Consider the following 17966-nt stretch of genomic DNA (forward strand, 5'->3'; position numbering starts at 1 on the left):
AAATGTAAAATGAGCTGAAATATTCTGACATCAGCATGTAGAAGGGTGAGACTATATAGACATTACAGACTATATAGACATTAAGATCAAGGAGCTTAAATAAGGCCATCACTTAGGCAGAAATGCAGGAGTAATTGTGTAATGAAAAATGGATTATGTATCACTCAACTTTTATGATGAATGCCAGCATTTTAGATCTTCTCTTTAAAGGATGTATTTGAATAATTCAGTTAGCACAAGTCTCTACAGGGCATTTTCAATTCTATGGTTTATTCTTAGAGTGGCCAGAAGGTATTATTCTATTCACAATGCAACCTTTTCCAAAATAAAAAGCGATAGCTTTCCCCCTCACATTTGCTTTTCTGCTAAAAGAAACATTAAACCAAGTTTTACTTCTGAATAAAAATGTATTGGTCTCATTTATGGGGGAGTATTATATGATGTATTGGTTAAACAATTATGCACACAAAAATAGAATGATGCCTATACCCTTTCCATTTTGCATTCAGGAGAAAAATATTTTTTTAATCTCTTCTCTCTATGACACTAGTCGGAACACCATAAACTTGAGGGAAGGAGTTTGGGTACCATAAGTTTACAGTAACGAGCAAGGAGGCAAAATATAGGAGACTGAAGGAAGAAATGGAAATGTATCAGAATGTTGGAGTAAATGCCAATTCAGAGATTTCCTTCTGTTAAAAGTACCTATGTATAAGTCTGTTTAGTTTTCAGCTGATAGATGCATGTGGGCATTTTAACAATATTATAATTTCAAAAGCAGACATAAGGGTCTTACTTAATAAATGATACCACTGATTAGCATTTATCTTAATGCTAATGATACAGATTCCTGAATTCATTTGCTTAGAATACCAAGTTGATGAATGTTACCCTAAAGAGTTTTTAAATGAGAACATAATCCAAAACAACATTAAATGAATGACATTATTTTACATTCTCTGGAATAAAATGAGAGGGATAACATTTAAGAACTCACATGATGGATGCATATTTGACATCAAGAAAACATATGAGAATATAATAGCAAGAATTTAATATAATTTTCCTCAGGAGAGAGATTAATTTTCAAAATGCACAGAGAATGATAATACGGATTAGGTAATATTGTAAACAAGCTCACAATTACTGAATTGCCCCAGGGTGTATTTTCATATCCACGTGGCCAGCATTGAGCTTCTGCTTCCAATTAGTCAGAAAGAAAATTAACCTTTAAATATAAGCTATGTAGAAATTATTCATAGAAGATTCAAACAAACAAAATTGGTATAATTTAAACAACTGATGCCATAACAATTGAAAAGTCATAAACTCTATATGTGGCATTATCACCTTGTGTTTCAGAATAGCTTTGTTTGTTTGATTTTGACTTTGACTTTTTTTACATTAGCTGTACTTCTCTATGATCAATATTAACTGTAAAAGGCAGGTATTTTCTAATGCAAATTAATTTCAATTGGAAATCGGATCTGGTGATCAATATAACTTTCAATTTTTTTTTTTAAAGCAGAACACAAATCACTACACAACAAAGGGGCTACATATTTAAATATTGGGCTTCTCAGGTGGCTCAGTAGTGAAGGATCCACCTACCAATGCAGGAGATGCAGGAAACATGTATGCGCTCCATCCCTGGGTGGGGAAGCTACCCTGGAGACGGAAATGGCAACCCACTCCAATATTCTTGCCTGGAAAATCCCATGGACAGAGGAGCCTAGAGAGTTACAGTCCATGGGGTCTCAAAGAGTCGGACATGATGGAGAGACTGAACAACCACTCACACAAATCTAAATATTAAAAATTTAATAGAAATATTCTCCCAAGAGTAAAGAATTGCCTTAGTCAGATTAGGCAGCCATAACAGAATAACATAGATTGTGTAAAGAATCTGCATACAATGCAGGAGACCCGAGTTTCATCTCTGGATCCCCTGGAGAAGGGAATAGCTTACCCACTCCAGAATTCTTGCCTGGAGAATTCCATGGATAGAGGAGCCTGGCGGGCTGTAGTCCATGGGGGTCACAAGAGTTGGACATGATTGAAGAACTGGGTAGCTTAAACAACAGAGATGTATTCCTCACAGTTACAGAGGCTGGAAGTCCATGATCAGGTGCCCACATAGACCAACAGACTGCCAAATTCTTAATGTATCTTCATGTAACAGCAGAGAGAGGAAATAAACTCATCTGACTCTTATAAGGGCACTAATCCCATTCATAAGGGTTCCACTCTTACAACCTTATGTAAGCCAAATTCTCTCTCCATAACCCCATCTCCTAACACCATCACATGGAAGGTCAAGGTTCAACATATGCATCTTGGGTGACACAAATATTCAGTCCACAACAAGAATCACATTTAACTGAATAAATACAGTTAAGTATGAAGGGACTAAATTAATATCTTGTAAAAGTGAAGGAGGTCCAAACCAGTCCATCCTAAAGGAGATCAGTCCTGGGTGTTCATTGGAAGGACTGATGCTGAAGCTGAAACTCGAGTACTTTGGCCACCTCATGCAAAGAGTTGACTCATTAGAAAAGACCTTGATGCTGGGAGGGATTGGGGGCAGGAGGAGAAGGGGACGACAGAGAATGAGATGGCTGGATGGCATCACTGACTGCATGGACATGAGTTTGGGTAAACTCCGGGAGTTGGTGATGGACAGGGAGGCCTGGCGTGCTGTGATTCATGGGGTTGCAAAGAGTCAGACACAACTGAGCAACTGAACTGAACTGAAAAGTAAACAACCAAAACAAAAATACTATGTAATTTATTAGTATGCATTCAGATATGCACATGTGCTTGTACATCACGGAAAATTTGTGGTCAACTTTTTATCTCTCAGGTGTTCTCCTTTTTAAAAGGTATAATTCAGAAAGCTGAATTTTTCTTCAGAAAACAGTTGCTTTAGAGTAAGAAGGGTTACATAAAAAGTGCTTCAAAATACATTATATTTTTTAAAAATTTCATTAAAGACCATCAGAACGTTCAAAGTGCTTCATCTCATCAAAGTAATTACACTATTATTCTGAGCTATATATTTAAAAACATAAACACATATTTTTATAAGTTAGCATTGTTTAGGTTCTCAGAATTTTATTTTGTTTTCACAAGTTAGTATTAAACCATGGACAGCTATACATTATTTTGACTTAGAAAATTTGATACCTCTTTAATCAAAACCAGCTAGTTACAGGCTTTTATTGTGCTATATCAGATCTCATGGGCCTTATAAATTACCTTCAACCACATCACCCACGAATAAATTCCCCAATTATGAGAGCTTGGCAAAACTATAACCTAGATGATGGTATGGGTTATGCAGGGAATTAAAGGTAAGAAAAACTAGAAATACTCATGATACGGGCAGGGCTTCAAAAGTGACATATCTTGTCACTAACGGTACTGTGACCAATTTAAAGAAAACATATTACAAACAGAAGAAAAGTTCTTAAGCACCCCCCCAAATATTCCAAAGATATTTATATTTATTGTTTTAAATAGAAAACTGCATTAGAGAGATACAATGTTTGTATTTTAATGATTCCAGAGTTCAACTCCAAAATATGTCTCTTAAGACATAAGTATCTGTGATCAAATTTTATGGAAATTTTAATCCTTAATATTTTAAATACTCACTCTCCAGTGAAAATTGAAAACTGAATTATTCACCATGCCATGCTCAAGTATATTCTTTTTAAGAAGCAAAGGAAAAGTACCTCTAGTAACAAGTTAAACTTTGAGAAGCAAGGGAAGTTTGCTTAAAGAGAGTTTTAAAAACTCATCTCCTGATGAATTATTTAAAATACTAAACCAGTATTTGATATCCCTTTTTCAAAAGAAATCTGCCCAAGCAAAATCATAATGACTATGTGCTCTTCCTTGTATTATACTCATTAAAATATATAATATGCTTACAGGAATAAAATCATCAGTTTCACAGGGGCAAATGTGGTTGCTAAAAGCTCCAGAACTGGGTACTTTGTAAGAAAACTGCATCCCCATGAAATCAAAACATGTGTATCTATTACAGAATTTTGAGCTGTTTTAATACCACACTTAACTATCTGCTATTCTGATTAAAAAAGAATAATGAAGCTCAAAGGAGGACAAATTTAGTTTTTTATGATAAAATAAAATATGTGTTATTACTGTTCTTTACTTTCATGATAAGGAATATTTTCAATTGTACAATTAAGGAAACAAAATCAGTCAGAGGGCAAGCAGATAAGCTTTTATTCCTCAATTTGTGCAACATTCCAATTGAAAAGCCAGACAGAATACTTAATTTCTTCTTCAGTTAATTGTTAAGAGGTTTTCATCATTAAGGATAAACCAATGGAAAATTTAGCTTCTTATTTACTATGGCCATTCAATGTCTTATAACACAGAGTACAGTTTGGCATGAACACTTTGGATTTTAATTCAATTTACAGTAACGCTTCCTTAAAATCATAGACCCTTACCTCATCGACCAATACTAATTTATATGTATGTTAAAAAATGAAAGCTCTGGTTTATTGTATATTAAATTGGAATACAGTGTATGGAATCAGTAAAATGACAACAAACATGTTCCATTATATCAGCAAACCTGCAAAGCTGGAATGTAGACTACTGTTCACAAATATAGATGGCTGAGAAAGACTATGTCAGTCAATGGTTAACTGCAATAATATTTATTTTCTAGTATTATAGTTTCTTTTCCTTCCCCAAAGGGAAGTGTTTTCTATCAACACTGTCATAACAGATTTAATGTAGGTTGAATACCTGATTCCAATGACACCTGATAAGCAGAAGGGAAAACCAGGTAGCTCTGGTTGTCAGTAAATGATATCAGCAAATGATAATCTGGTCAACCTTAATCTAATGGAAATAAAAATGATAGATGGATTCAATTTAAAAGGGTGAAATACAGACATTTATAATGCACTTTGCTCCTAAGAAATCCTTCCCAAAAATATAATAATGAAAAACTGGGATGAAAAACACATCTATAATTACAAGTAATTGACCATAAACTATAATAAATAGCTTTCAAATGGAGAGACATTTGTACTTACAGTAGAAAGAATATTGACTGGCACACATATCTTAACAGGATGTGGATTTCACTGAATGTTACAGTCCTACACTGTCCTCCAAAGACTGAAATAACCATAATATAGAGTGTGAAAAAGTAAGAGAAAAACAATCCTGTCTTCATGAGTTTCCAGTTGTTTATTCCCAGATGGTAGAATATGGGGGTAAAGACAAAATTGCTGGTAGACTCTGATAGCTGTGACACAGACTGCAGCATAATACGGACCACTGGCATTACAGTGGGAAAGCTGGGGAAAGCAGCAATAACCACTAAAATACTAACAACATGGAGAAAGTAAAACCGAGAGTTCTACACTATGAGCCACATTGACCCCCGCAAATGTCAACAGCAGAGAAATAATATGGTCTCTAGGCAGAAGATAAACCAAATCTGGGGAGATGAGCTTGAAACCTGAGATTTAAAAAGCTGCTGTGGGCTAATCATTCTCCTACCACTTCCCACACTGCTGCTGCTAAGTCGCTTCAGTCGTGTCCGACTCTGTGCAACCCTATAGACAGCAGCCCACCAGACTCCCCCGTCCCTGGGATTCTCCAGGCAAGAACACTGGAGTGGGTTGCCATTTCCTTCTCCAATGCATGAAAGTGAAAAGTGAAAGTGAAGTCGCTCAGTCGTGTCCGACTCTTCACGATCCCATGGACTGCAGCCCACCTGGCTCCTCCGTCCATGGGATTTTCCAGGCAATAGTACTAGAGTGGGGTGCCATTGCCTTCTCCAACTTCCCACACTGTAGTTGGCTAAATACCTGACTTCATTCAGTGATTAACAGAAATCAGCCCAGAAGGCAAAGAACAAAAACACAATGAAAATGCAGATGAGGTTCATACTAGAGAAAACATTTTTGGGGTGGAAATGAAGGAAAAGTTTGTATAAATAATTCTCTATAGCCTCAAATAAATTATAGACATGATCTCATTAAGAAAGTCAAAAGCTCAAAAAGAAAAATTTAACAGAGACTATAAAAACAAGAAGAGAGAAATGAAAAATTGAAATGACACAGAGTGGGAAAGGAAGGGAAAAGAAGAAAACCAAAACCATTATGAAGTTGAAAATTACAACAGAGGGTTAAAAAACAAACACAAACAAAACTAAACACTTTTAGAGAAACAAAAGAACACTTTGAAAAAATGCGATTTAGACCCATAATAGGGGGAAAAATCCTGAAATAAATTCTGAAATCTGGGGTAAAAAGATATGGTATCTTTCAAACCTTTTGCTTTGACTATCTAAATTTCAATAATTTCTTCGGTCTTATCCTTGTATTTCTATCTTAAGTTGAGATAAAGATAAACGGAATATTTTAAAAATTATTTAAGAGCATTCATTTATGGAACATTTGGCTCAAATTTACAGGATTCTGTCTTTTAATCGGTCTTTCTAGTCTTCAATACAAACACTTGTACAAAAGTATCTGGCACAATATTCATGAAATATTAACAATTTCTCTGCAGTGGGATTTTGAGATGGTTCTTAATTTTCTGTGATACCTATATTTATTTTTTAAAAATCACATATTTTTATGAATGACAATGAACTCATTGGGGTACAAAAAAAAGAATTAGAAGGCAAAGACTGAGAGAAAAGAAAAATGAGATATCACCATTCTGTTACTAATTCTAGATTTATGGCCGTCTATTTCATAGCTCTTACGGCAATTAGATAATTTCTCTGAAACAGAAGCATAGCATGTTCATTTTCATCTTATTATCCTGCAAGATTTTCATTAAACTCCCACTAATCCAGGATCATATCTATTCTCTTTAGTAATTTACACAAAACTCTCTCTGTCCCAGCAGGTCTTTCCAACATCAGCAACTCTCACTTCCTCATGTTTACCTTGCTTCCCAGTACTGTGAACAATCTGTTGAAAGAGTTTCCTCTTGAAGTTCAAAATCTGTATCTCTTTTCATGCCTCAGAGGGTGGTGAAAATATGCTTTTGTTGTTTGTGGGAGTAGGCAGAGGGATAAGAACTCCCAGTTATTCTACAAAATTCAGTTTAAGATCTCTGTGAAGCCTTCCCTGCCATCACTCTTTTTTTCTCTCCATCAACAGACATACAATTACTTGCATTCTTTTTTCACTGTCTATACCAGTGCCATGCCAAGCAATATTAGAGGCTGATGCAAAAAGATAAATTATTAATACCAATCCCATATTTATTTAAAATTTAAGCATTTTGTTCATCATCAATTTTTGCATTAATTTTGATTTTAAATGATGGAAAAATGACCTTTCAGAGTTCTTTCCAGCACTTTGCTTTTATCTTGGTCACTAACTTCTCTATGATTCATGTCCATTTGTAAAACAGGGTGATTCTACTCTCTGCCAACTCAAATTCAAGGTTTGTGAGGTTCAATTTAAAGTACACATTATTCAAATACTCTATATATACACAAAATGCAAGCCCTTTTCAACTGTGGATTAATCATGTAAGTATATATTATCATCCCTAGTCATACCTGGAAGTTGGAAGTAATTACGTAGCAGTTAGTGAATATAGATCCTGTTACTGAAGGAAACAATTCTGAATTTCATCTTTAAATGACAGAGATAAGTACTTCCTTGGTGGTCCAGTGGTTAAGAATCTGCCTTGCAATGCAGAGGATGTGGGTTTGATTCCTGGTCAGGGAACTAAGATCCCACAGCCCGCAGCACACTGAAGCCTGTTTGCCACAAATGTATAGTCTGTGCACTGCAACAAAAGTTCCTGCACAATGCAATGACGATCCTGAGTGCCGCAAATAAGATGCAGCCAAAAATAAAAAGATAGAGACATAAAAAGGTACCATTTATAGTCATTCTTTTCCACAAACTGCCAGGATTTGGGCTCTCCTAATAACTTGTGATATTTTCTCATGGTGAAATGTGACTGGTTCTTCACAAGAATGTTCCATTAATGCATCTCTGAGTTATTGAAAAGATAGAAAAGATCATTTTAAAAAGTTAGCTTTGAATTAATTTGATGGAATTGAGTTAAGAAAAACAAACTGTATATTTTTACTACTCACATTGTGGGCAATAGAAATAATTCCTTTTCACAAGAATGATTAAACATTCTGGTCAATTTATTCTTCCATTTAACAACTAAGAATCTTTGGTTAGTTTTGTCCTTTCTCTTTGCTTGGCTACCTGAATTATTTTAAAAATCTTCTTCACATACAAAGGTAAAGACAAAATTATGAATCCACCTGTATCACTGATCTACAAATCTAAAACCATTTCTTTTTATTCCCTAAAAATCTGCAAGAATTGATAGGAGAAGAATTTCTTTAAAAAAAAAAAAAGAAAGCCAATGAACTATACTTAAGAATAGGCCAACTGACAAGCAAGGAGCATTTTCCTCACCAAAAAAATACAGTCATTTTGTTGGAATAAAGAACAATCATAGCTTCTGACCACAATTTCAAACATCATCCTGAAGGCTATAAATCTACTCACATTCATGAAATAATTTATTATCAGCTTTTTTGTTATAAGTATTCTTTATTAAATATATACACATATACAAATTTTACTGGGCTTCATACTACTGGCATCAATTTGTAACTGAGGAGTTTGGATTGGATGATTTCTAAAATATTCTTCAGCCTTAAAATTATTGATGATTCTAAGAAACACCTAGAGACATAGCCAAGAAGGAATTCTCAGATATGATTCAAATTAATATTTAGTATTTGCACGTTTTATAGGTCTCATATACAACCATTTCAAGGCAATTCAACAACTAAAAAACTAATGCAAATTAATATATATATTTTCTAAAAAAATAAGAAATACTGTTGACAAGGTGGCCATTTCTATCAAAATAGTCCCCAAACATCCAGAACACATTCATTCACATACCCCAGATCAGGAAGAGAGAAGTACAGAAGAAAAATCTTGGAAGTAACACAACAAAAAAGACTAGGCCTAGATTTAGAGGCATAGGACTGCTGAAAGAAAATTAATTAAGCTGTTAAGCCTACCTAATAAAAAAAAAGGAAAATCAGCACATGAAAATCCTGATAAACTGCATAACAGCCTCAGTAGCATCTTACCCCCAAGTCATGATTTTTTTTCCCTTTACTCCATTCTTTTACTGTTCTTATAATTTTAAAATACTCACCTTTGTTATGAAACTATATAAAAACTCCCCCAAGAATAAACATAAAACTTCCCAGATATATGAACTATGGACACAAAAACTCCCTAGAAGCTTAGTATTTCACCAGCTGATATAGCTCTATGTTGGGAAAAGTATCTAAAAGGCTTTGTACTGAATTCCTGATTCTGATGATTCTGTGATTCTAATCAAATTCTATTCTGCTTCTATTCAAATTCTATATGTGATTCTGATCAAGTTTGAGACAGGTAATCTATAGGGTCCTACAGTGCCCAGATTACTACTTTGAGGTACACAGTGCTTTTCACTAAGAGAACAATCTTTACCACATTTTAAGTATACATTGAAGTCACTTGCTGAAGTTGCGTTAATGTGTACTAATCTCAAAAGTGGCTATGTGAATAATACACTTGTAATCCTCTATCAATATAGCAGAAATGAATATTATGTCATCAGACTCTAAATAAACCTCCTACACTAAAGAAAGCAATGTCCTCTGCTAGTTGATGGCTCATTAGCATGCACTCACTCTCCTATTTGAGTAAAAGTGCAGGTAAAGGTGAAAGAGCTTTTCTAGAGAGACAGTGTCTAACATAGTGCCTGGAACATGGTAGGCTCTGAATAACTATATGTTGAAAGGATATATAACTGAATGAACTATTATCAAAAGGAATTCATACAATAAGTTAAACTTTGGCTCAAAATACAGATTTTCTAGTCAACTGTTAACTCTTGTTTGGCCAGCACATGGCAGGAACACATTTCTCCTGGTCTCTGTCTTTGTTGCAGCAGAGGTTTCACTCTATTGGTCAGTATTTGTTGTGTTCCATTTGCCTTTTAAAATTGTTTCATATAAGAGGAAAAGTCCTTTTCTTGCAGATACTAAGAGGATCTCCAGAAGTTACTGTGGCATATCATATCCAACGATTCTGATTAAGAGCAGTGCCACTGGGAAATTTAGGGTGGTTGGTTGATATTCATAGTGTGCATTAGAAAATATCATAGACTATTTTCAAAATTCAATGCATAAATATGCACCATGGATCTCTAATAGCCCTGTTTCGCTTGTCCCAACTTTTCAGGATAGTCTGTATTCCATCTAATTTGAATACTGAATTGATTCTATTTAAATCATCTTTCTGAAATGAAAGATAGCTCACTTTCCCTTCACTAAGGAATTAATTAACTCTCCCAATGACTGGCTTGAATTTTTTAAATGGAAAAATTACATGGAATTTTTATTTTAGTAAAGAACAATTGTTTATCTTTAAAAACATTTAAAAAGACATTCTGTGTGAAGTTCATCATCTTTTAGGAAACTACTATAGCAACAAAATTACATTAGACTTTCTGATTTCTCCATAGTGTCCTTAGATAAGTAAACAACCCAATAGACCATATTAAATGCCCCAAATGTTACTGGAAAGAGAATGCGGGCATATTTGTCTATTTTACTTGTGCCAGATCCAGAAGGTGGTGGAGCAGAGGGAGTAGTAGTGGCTGATAACTTCCCCGAAGTCCCTATGCTATTAACTGTGGTCTTAATTCGCTGCAGTCTTGATCCAAACACATGCTGGGTAGAAGCAGATCCAACTGGGACTTGTCGGGGCACATACCCAGTTCTACTAGGAGTAGAAGGAAGAGCAGATGGAATTGCTCTTGCGGCAGATATAGTTTCAGCTGCATTTGCACGGCTAAATGGGTTTGGACTGGAAGCTAAGTAAGACTGTGGTGTGGCTTCAGAAGATCCTTGAACAACCGTGGAAGACTTGCTAGAATGGTTTCCCACATCAGTTCTGCTGCCAACATCAGATTCAGAGTGAACCAAGGCGTTGGCTCTTTTTCTCATGCTCAAATTGGCATTTGTGTTCTGAAAAGGTATATTAAAAATTATATTGGTTACATAATTTTATGCAATTATACAAAATTTAAATGGATCAAATACTTACAAATTAGCTGTTTTCATAAGCCTTTATTAATGTGCTACAGTCATTCAGCTTTTTGTGAAAGCTTAAGAATATCTAACTTAAAAAGGACACATATATATATTTGAAACTCTGAATGAAGCATCTTCTATTTCAAAATATTTTCCATTCTTATGAATAATTAGAATTTAAATCTATGGAAAGATTAGGCTTTTAGAACTTTGAACTAGAGTTATACTTGACTTGACTTTAAGGGTTCATGATGATAACTGTACAACATCTTTCTACAGTTTTACTGATATGCTGTATACATTTCAATGAGTTTAGTAAATGTTTGCTTTATAAACAAGAATGATATCTATTTTTGTGCACAGAATAAAAACAATAGCCATCTATATGTGTATAATATTCCTTTAAAAAGACAGGAACTCCAAAACCTTACTTTCTAAATCTCTGGGAATTATTTTCATAATCTTACATTGACATTATTATATAAAATCTAGAAGTCCTAATGCATTTTAGTTTTTCACCACAATTAATAATGTGAATAGAAAGGAAAATAATTTTTAAATAAACTGTTGTATTATAATATAAATATCATCACCATATCATTCATTAATATCTGAGTTCAAACTATTTACCAATAGTGTTTAAATCAAAATGGAATTCACCATTTTCCATAAAATGATTTTATGTATAGAATAAGACTGTATCTGAATACAGATGGTAAGCATTAAAATTCTTATATTTTGACAGGCATGATAAATAACCATAGAGCCAACTATAGATTGTCCATACTAATGAAGGAAAGCAATTGCTCAAACAATTCCCAAAATAATCATGTCTATCTTTAGAAGATACTGTGACTTTTTGCAACAATCTTTCCTCTTTGATTATGTTTATTCTAAGTTATACTAAAGGTATATTGTAATTGCTTTTTCCACCCTCTTTTACCACCATTTTATGAAATAAATGGTGGGTAAGGAGATGGAGAAGTACAGAGGAGAGAGACACATGATGAAGAAAAGCTCACAAGTGGATGATTAGAAGGAGCCAACTTGCAAGGAACTTTATGGATAATATTATACAAAATTACTTGTGAGCTCCCTTTACAGAGAAATATTTATTTTACATGTAAAATATTTTTCCAATACTACACTTATTGAACAAGTTGAAAGCGTTCAGTCCATACATATCTCATAGACTTGTGAATTATGGCCTCAAGTTCCCTGAGTAGAGAGAGAAGAAAAAGCCTTACAACAGGCAGAGCCAAAGCAGGATCTGAAAAGGTTTAGGAAGTATTTTTCATGTCAGCCTGGAGTATTCTTCTAAACAGGTTGCAGCTGAACTCATGAAAAACTGTAGTTTCACATATGTCACATAATTTGAGTGGAAACAAGTGAAACCAAAATTAACATCAACCTAAAAGCTAAAGGTATCATTATTTGCCTTGTGCTTTTCCTGTACAAGATACATTATAAACATCACCTGATTTGCATTTCTCTGATAATGAGTGATGTTGAGCATGGCATTGAAACATGTATAATATCATGTATGAAACGAGTTGCCAGTCCAGGTTCAATGCAGGATACTGGATGCTTGGGGCTGGTGCACTGGGACAACCCAGAGGGATGGTATGGGGAGGGAGGAGGGAGGAGGGTTCAGGATGGGGAACACATGTATACCTGTGGCGGATCCATTTTGATATTTGGCAAAACTAATACAATATTGTAAAATTTAAAAATAAAATAAAATTAAAAAAAATAAACATCACCTGATTAATCCTCAGATTTTGAATCCCTTTTACAGAATTAATTTTAAGATGTTACATTCAAGATGAAAAATATAAATAATAAGGTATATCCACAACATTTAAAGAGTTTATACTATCATTGGGAAGATAATATGCACTCCCACACACATGATGCAATCAAAAATATAAGAAAAAGTAAAATAGAATGAAGGGTCAAGCTGTGGCAAAATATTAAATATACTAAAAAAAGAAGGGAAGAAAGTAATAAAGGGCTGATTGGAGAAGCAAGAGAGAAATACATCTTTTCAAATACAGCATGATATTTGCATACTGCCTTCTTCCACCAAAAATTGGGTTGCCCATAATCTTTAGAAACTCCTATTTTCCCTCAGACTAAATTCTAAGAATTGGAGATTTCTGCTTCTGGCCAAAATGGAGCAACAGGAACTGAATTTACTGTCTCATAGGAAATGACAAAAAAAAAATTTGTAAAACAACTGTTTTTTAAGAGATTGAGCATTAGAGAACACAGGACACAATCACTGAGAGAGAAAAAACAAAACTCAGTTTACATGCTGTGGTGGAGGAAAGAATACACGAGCAATCTGACAGACCCCCTACATTGAGGAGATGAAGCTGAGAACGTGATGAAATCAAGGTGGCTAGAATTCACAGGAAAAAATAGCAGAGAATTTGATACTGGGAAAAAAAATACCCCAAAATCCCGAAGAGTCCCCAGTGAGAATTTTGCTTGCAGATCCACTTTTGAGCATGAGTTAACTACCCAAGGCAAAAAGAACCACCTGACAGGATTAGAAAAAACAGTGCACAGCACATACCAAGCCAGGAAGAGTGCATGTTCCCTCCAGACATAGTGGAAAATCTCAACATTTAGGTAGCATTTGGTGGAGTCCTCAGAAGAGCCTTGCCTCAGTAATATGGAATAGTTAGCTCCACAGACTGTTTCAATCCTGCCTAATGAATTTTAAAAGTGAGATCTTAAAAGGCGAAACTATAAGTGACTAACTGTGCCTCAGAAGGAAGCACAAGAACATTTGTAGGACCCTGTCTTCCTTTCTTCCAGATTAGAATCCTTCTGAAATATTCTGAAATACCAACTGTGAGTTATGTTCTAATATAACTGATTGCTTCCCACGTGGCACTCGTTGTAAAGAACCCGCCTGCCAATGCTGGAGATGTAAGAGATGCGGATTCAATTCCTTGGTCGGGAAGATCCCCTGGAGGAGTAAATGGTAACCCACTCCAGTATTATTGCTGGGAAATCCCATAGACAGAATTGCTTGGCGGGCCCCAGTCCATGGGACACAACCGAGCATGCATGCAGTTCACAGCAGTAGAAAAGAATCACAGAAGAAGGGTTATGGTGCATGAAAGTCACAGAGTGAGTGACTAACTGAGTCTTCTGCCATGTTGTACAGCCTCTGGATACTCAAATATGGGGGAGACATTAAAGAACTTCATAAACTACACCTACAGGAGTTAGTCAAGTATTTTAATAGTCAAGTATATTGTTTAAAAATTATTCAAGACTTGGAAATCAGAAAGGAATACAGCATGTCCCTGCAATGTCATTGTGGAGCATGGTTTAAAAAGTCTGCCCAAGGATTATCAAGTCTCGTGGAGAGTATACTTGAGTTTGATTCTGCTATTTAATATTGAATTTGACCCCAAACACTGTGAGTTACATATTAACTTCTAGATTACTGTTCAGTAGAAAGAAGCACCAAAGGTTATGGCTTTGACTCCCTGAAGGATATTAACTAATTCTGTATCTAATCTAGCAGTCTCATTCTAGTATTCTTTTCAAATGACAATAATAATGGTTACTTATAGGCATTCCTCCCAAAAAGATTTTGAGCCAGTTTTACTAATAAGTGAAGCAACTTATCAGCAGCAGCAGCATCAGTATCCCCCTTAATTAATGAATTAGACAAAACCTTGACATAGATTAATTCCATATTTGTATGACTCATGTTTTTGATGTTTTGAAAATTATATTGACACTACCCACTACCTGGCAAGTTTTAAATATCAAAGTAATATAAGCACAGACTTGAAGAATATGTCTCGAGAAAACAGTGAGTTCAAGTCAAAGACGCAGAATCAGTCTGTGACTGGAAAAAAGAATCAATGAAGCATGAGACTTTATGAAAGTAGAGGAAGCAGTATGAAGTATGCCACTAGGATTACCATCTGAAAAAAAATCAAATCTTTTTATTCCCAGTTTTACAGTATTAGTGAACTTCTAGGATAGAAAGCTATCTTATTAATCATAGTAAGCTAATGCACATAGCAGGCATCTACTTCATTTTTAATAAATTTCACTGAAATGGATATAATACAGAGTCAAGATTCCTTTTCAGATTAAAGAGCAAGTTTCAGAAACTTTCTATCTGACCTTCAGATGACTATCTCTTTGTTTATGCACATATGTCCATAATATTGCAGATAACACCTAAGGTGTATAAATTATCTGGACTTGAACCCAGGTCTGACTAAGAATGCCTAAGAAGTCTCAATACTCTAAATATCATAACCTACAAAAGCAGAGAAGAACTAGACTGATTCAAGGCTTAAATCTTTGCTCTTTGCCAGGCAGTCAAATGATACTGAAGTTATTTTGCATTGATGTCTAAAGGTCCTCAATGTAAAAAGTAGTTGTCATTTTCCCTGATGACAAACTCTAAAAGGATTGAGAAATCTGCTGACCTAACTGGCACAGGACTCGCTAGGAATAATATCCACACAGCCTTCAAGTATTGGAGCCACCAATGTGTCAGTCAGAGTGAGGTTATGTTTCATGCACAGGGTTGAGTATGTCTATCAGTATTCAGCAGATGTACAGTGGTTACAAACAAGAAAAGCACCTAAGCTTCACTTGAATTTTAAAAAATGATTTAGTTTGAGATCATTTTGTCATTAGTCACAATAGCCTGAAGCAAGGGAAACTGTCGGATAGAGATGTGAGGTGGCAGATTTAAACATTACCAACAAATTAAAGCAGCAACATGCAAACAGGAGCAAATCCAAGCAATTCGTCAATCATGACTGTGATCTGACACGATTTCTAAAGAAGTATTATCAACTGCAAAGAGAAAATTCATCTCAACTTATTACTCTAGCAGCAATGAGATAAAGTGACTATGCAGAACGCAAGCCACATTCATCTTGCTTATTTGAAAAGCTAATGAAGTTTAATAAAATGTAATTTAACCCTTCTAAATTAAAAACAAACAAGGCTAATAATGAACAGGTTTATCTTCTAGAATATCAATGAGTCACGTACCAAAAAAAAAAAAAAAATCCAATCATGCAAAGACATTTATTCAAGGCCTGTTCTGACAGGGCTTCAGGGGTTAGACACACATCTTATTTAATAAAGAAATAAACAATAAATGGTAAGAGCAGATGAAAAACTAAATCCCAAGGTAATGATTCATGGAAGACCCTCAGTAGTGTTTTTTTTTTTTAAATGTTACCGAATAGAAATGAAAAACATTCCCTACAAATAAACATGTTAAATATTTCATCAGTTGTTACCAGGGGATTCCAACACACACTGAACAACAAAATGTAGAAATGAAAATGCCGAGTTCTCTATTTATTGTATTTCATTTCCTCCCAATGTTAGCTTTTAATTCAGTGTTTGCATTTCCATAAGCTGTAGAAATATTACTTTCAATATCAGGCACTGGGATAAGAAATTTATGTTTTCAATTTGGAATTACCAGAGAATATGGTCTTACAGAATTCATTCATGTTGTCTTGCATATTTAGAAGTTGAAAGAAGTAGGGTTTCTTGAAGATAAGTGATCTTTGGTTAGTTTTATTTCACAGTGGTTCCTAGTGCTTCTTTTTATTTGCCAAGACTTTGTAGGTTAAATAGATGGCTGTTGCTGCTGCTGCTGCTAAGTCGCTTCAGTCGTGTCCAACTCTGTGTGACCCCATAGAGGGCAGCCCACCAGGCTCCCCCGTCCCTGGGATTCTCCAGGCAAGAACACTGGAGTGGGTTGCCATTTCCTTCTCCAGTGCATGAAAGGCAAAAGTGAAAGTGAAGTCGCTCAGTCCTGTCCGACCCTCAGCGACCCCATGGACTGCAGCCTTCCAGGCTCCTCCGTCCATGGGATTTTCCAGGCAAGAGTACTGGAGTGGGGTGCCATTGCCTTCTCCGACCCTATTTGGAGGACGTGTTATTTATTAGTTATGCTACCGCCAGTCATCAGGGATTAGAAAATGGGAAACGTTGGCTAAACTGAATTGTGAGTCATCAAATCAGACTGTCCTGGACTCAAACACTGAATTTGCCATTTATCAGCTGTGGGATATTTGACAACTTACTAAATCTCTTGAAACCTCAAAGTTCTTACTAAAGCAGGAGTAATAATGGTCCTTCCTCATAAGGAATAAATAAGACAATGCATGCAAGGCACTCAGTACCTAGTAGGCATCAAAGGATATTGTATAGAAATAATTCAGAAGGCAGATAACAAGATCCTGTTTCTGAAATAAAAAGATATGTCATTCAAGAACAAATCATTACAGACAACAAGATTTTAGAAAATTTTTTCTATGTTTCTATAAAAGTAATGTGCCTGCTTTGAATAATCAGAAAGGTAGAGGGAGCTGAAGACAGTCTGTGATGAAGTCAGCCATGAAAAGGATGTTGCTGGCAAAAATTAGAATAAATACAAGGAAATATAAAATGCAATAATGAAATTAAAACAGATTTTAGACATAATAAAGGTAAGAATTAATTCTAGAGTAAATCCTATGGTATAAGACAAATATAAAAAGCTCATCTGGGAAAACAGCAACAGCAGTAATAATGGTTAATTTTTACCGAGTGGTTCTTCTGCACCTGACACTTACCTAACATGCTTTTAATTAACCAACTACCACAACCAATCCTGGGCTTCCCTGGTGGCTCAGACAGTAAAGAATCTGACTGTAATGCAGGAGACCTGGGTTCGACCCCTGAGTCAGGAAGATCCCCTGGAGAAGGGAATAACAACTCACTCCAGTATTCTTGCCTGGGAAATCCCATG

The 17966-nt window shown here is 35.2% G+C and overlaps 1 protein-coding gene across 3 annotated transcripts in view; it reads right to left on the reverse strand.

Annotated features, from left to right (window-relative positions):
* Window positions 1–8679: 8679 nt before the first annotated feature.
* The window catches only part of GABRA4 (gamma-aminobutyric acid type A receptor subunit alpha4), a 78925-nt gene continuing 69638 nt past the window's right edge, over window positions 8680–17966 (reverse strand). For all 3 annotated transcript variants that reach the window (XM_005892920.3, XM_005892919.3, XM_005892918.2), the window contains one exon: window positions 8680–11092. In XM_005892920.3, the coding sequence (XP_005892982.1) occupies window positions 10559–11092 (534 nt within the window). In that variant the 3' untranslated portion in view covers window positions 8680–10558. The remainder of the gene's footprint in view (window positions 11093–17966) is intronic.

The sequence above is a fragment of the Bos mutus genome, chromosome 6, assembly GCF_027580195.1.
Source record: "Bos mutus isolate GX-2022 chromosome 6, NWIPB_WYAK_1.1, whole genome shotgun sequence".
Taxonomy (NCBI): Eukaryota; Metazoa; Chordata; class Mammalia; order Artiodactyla; family Bovidae; genus Bos; species Bos mutus.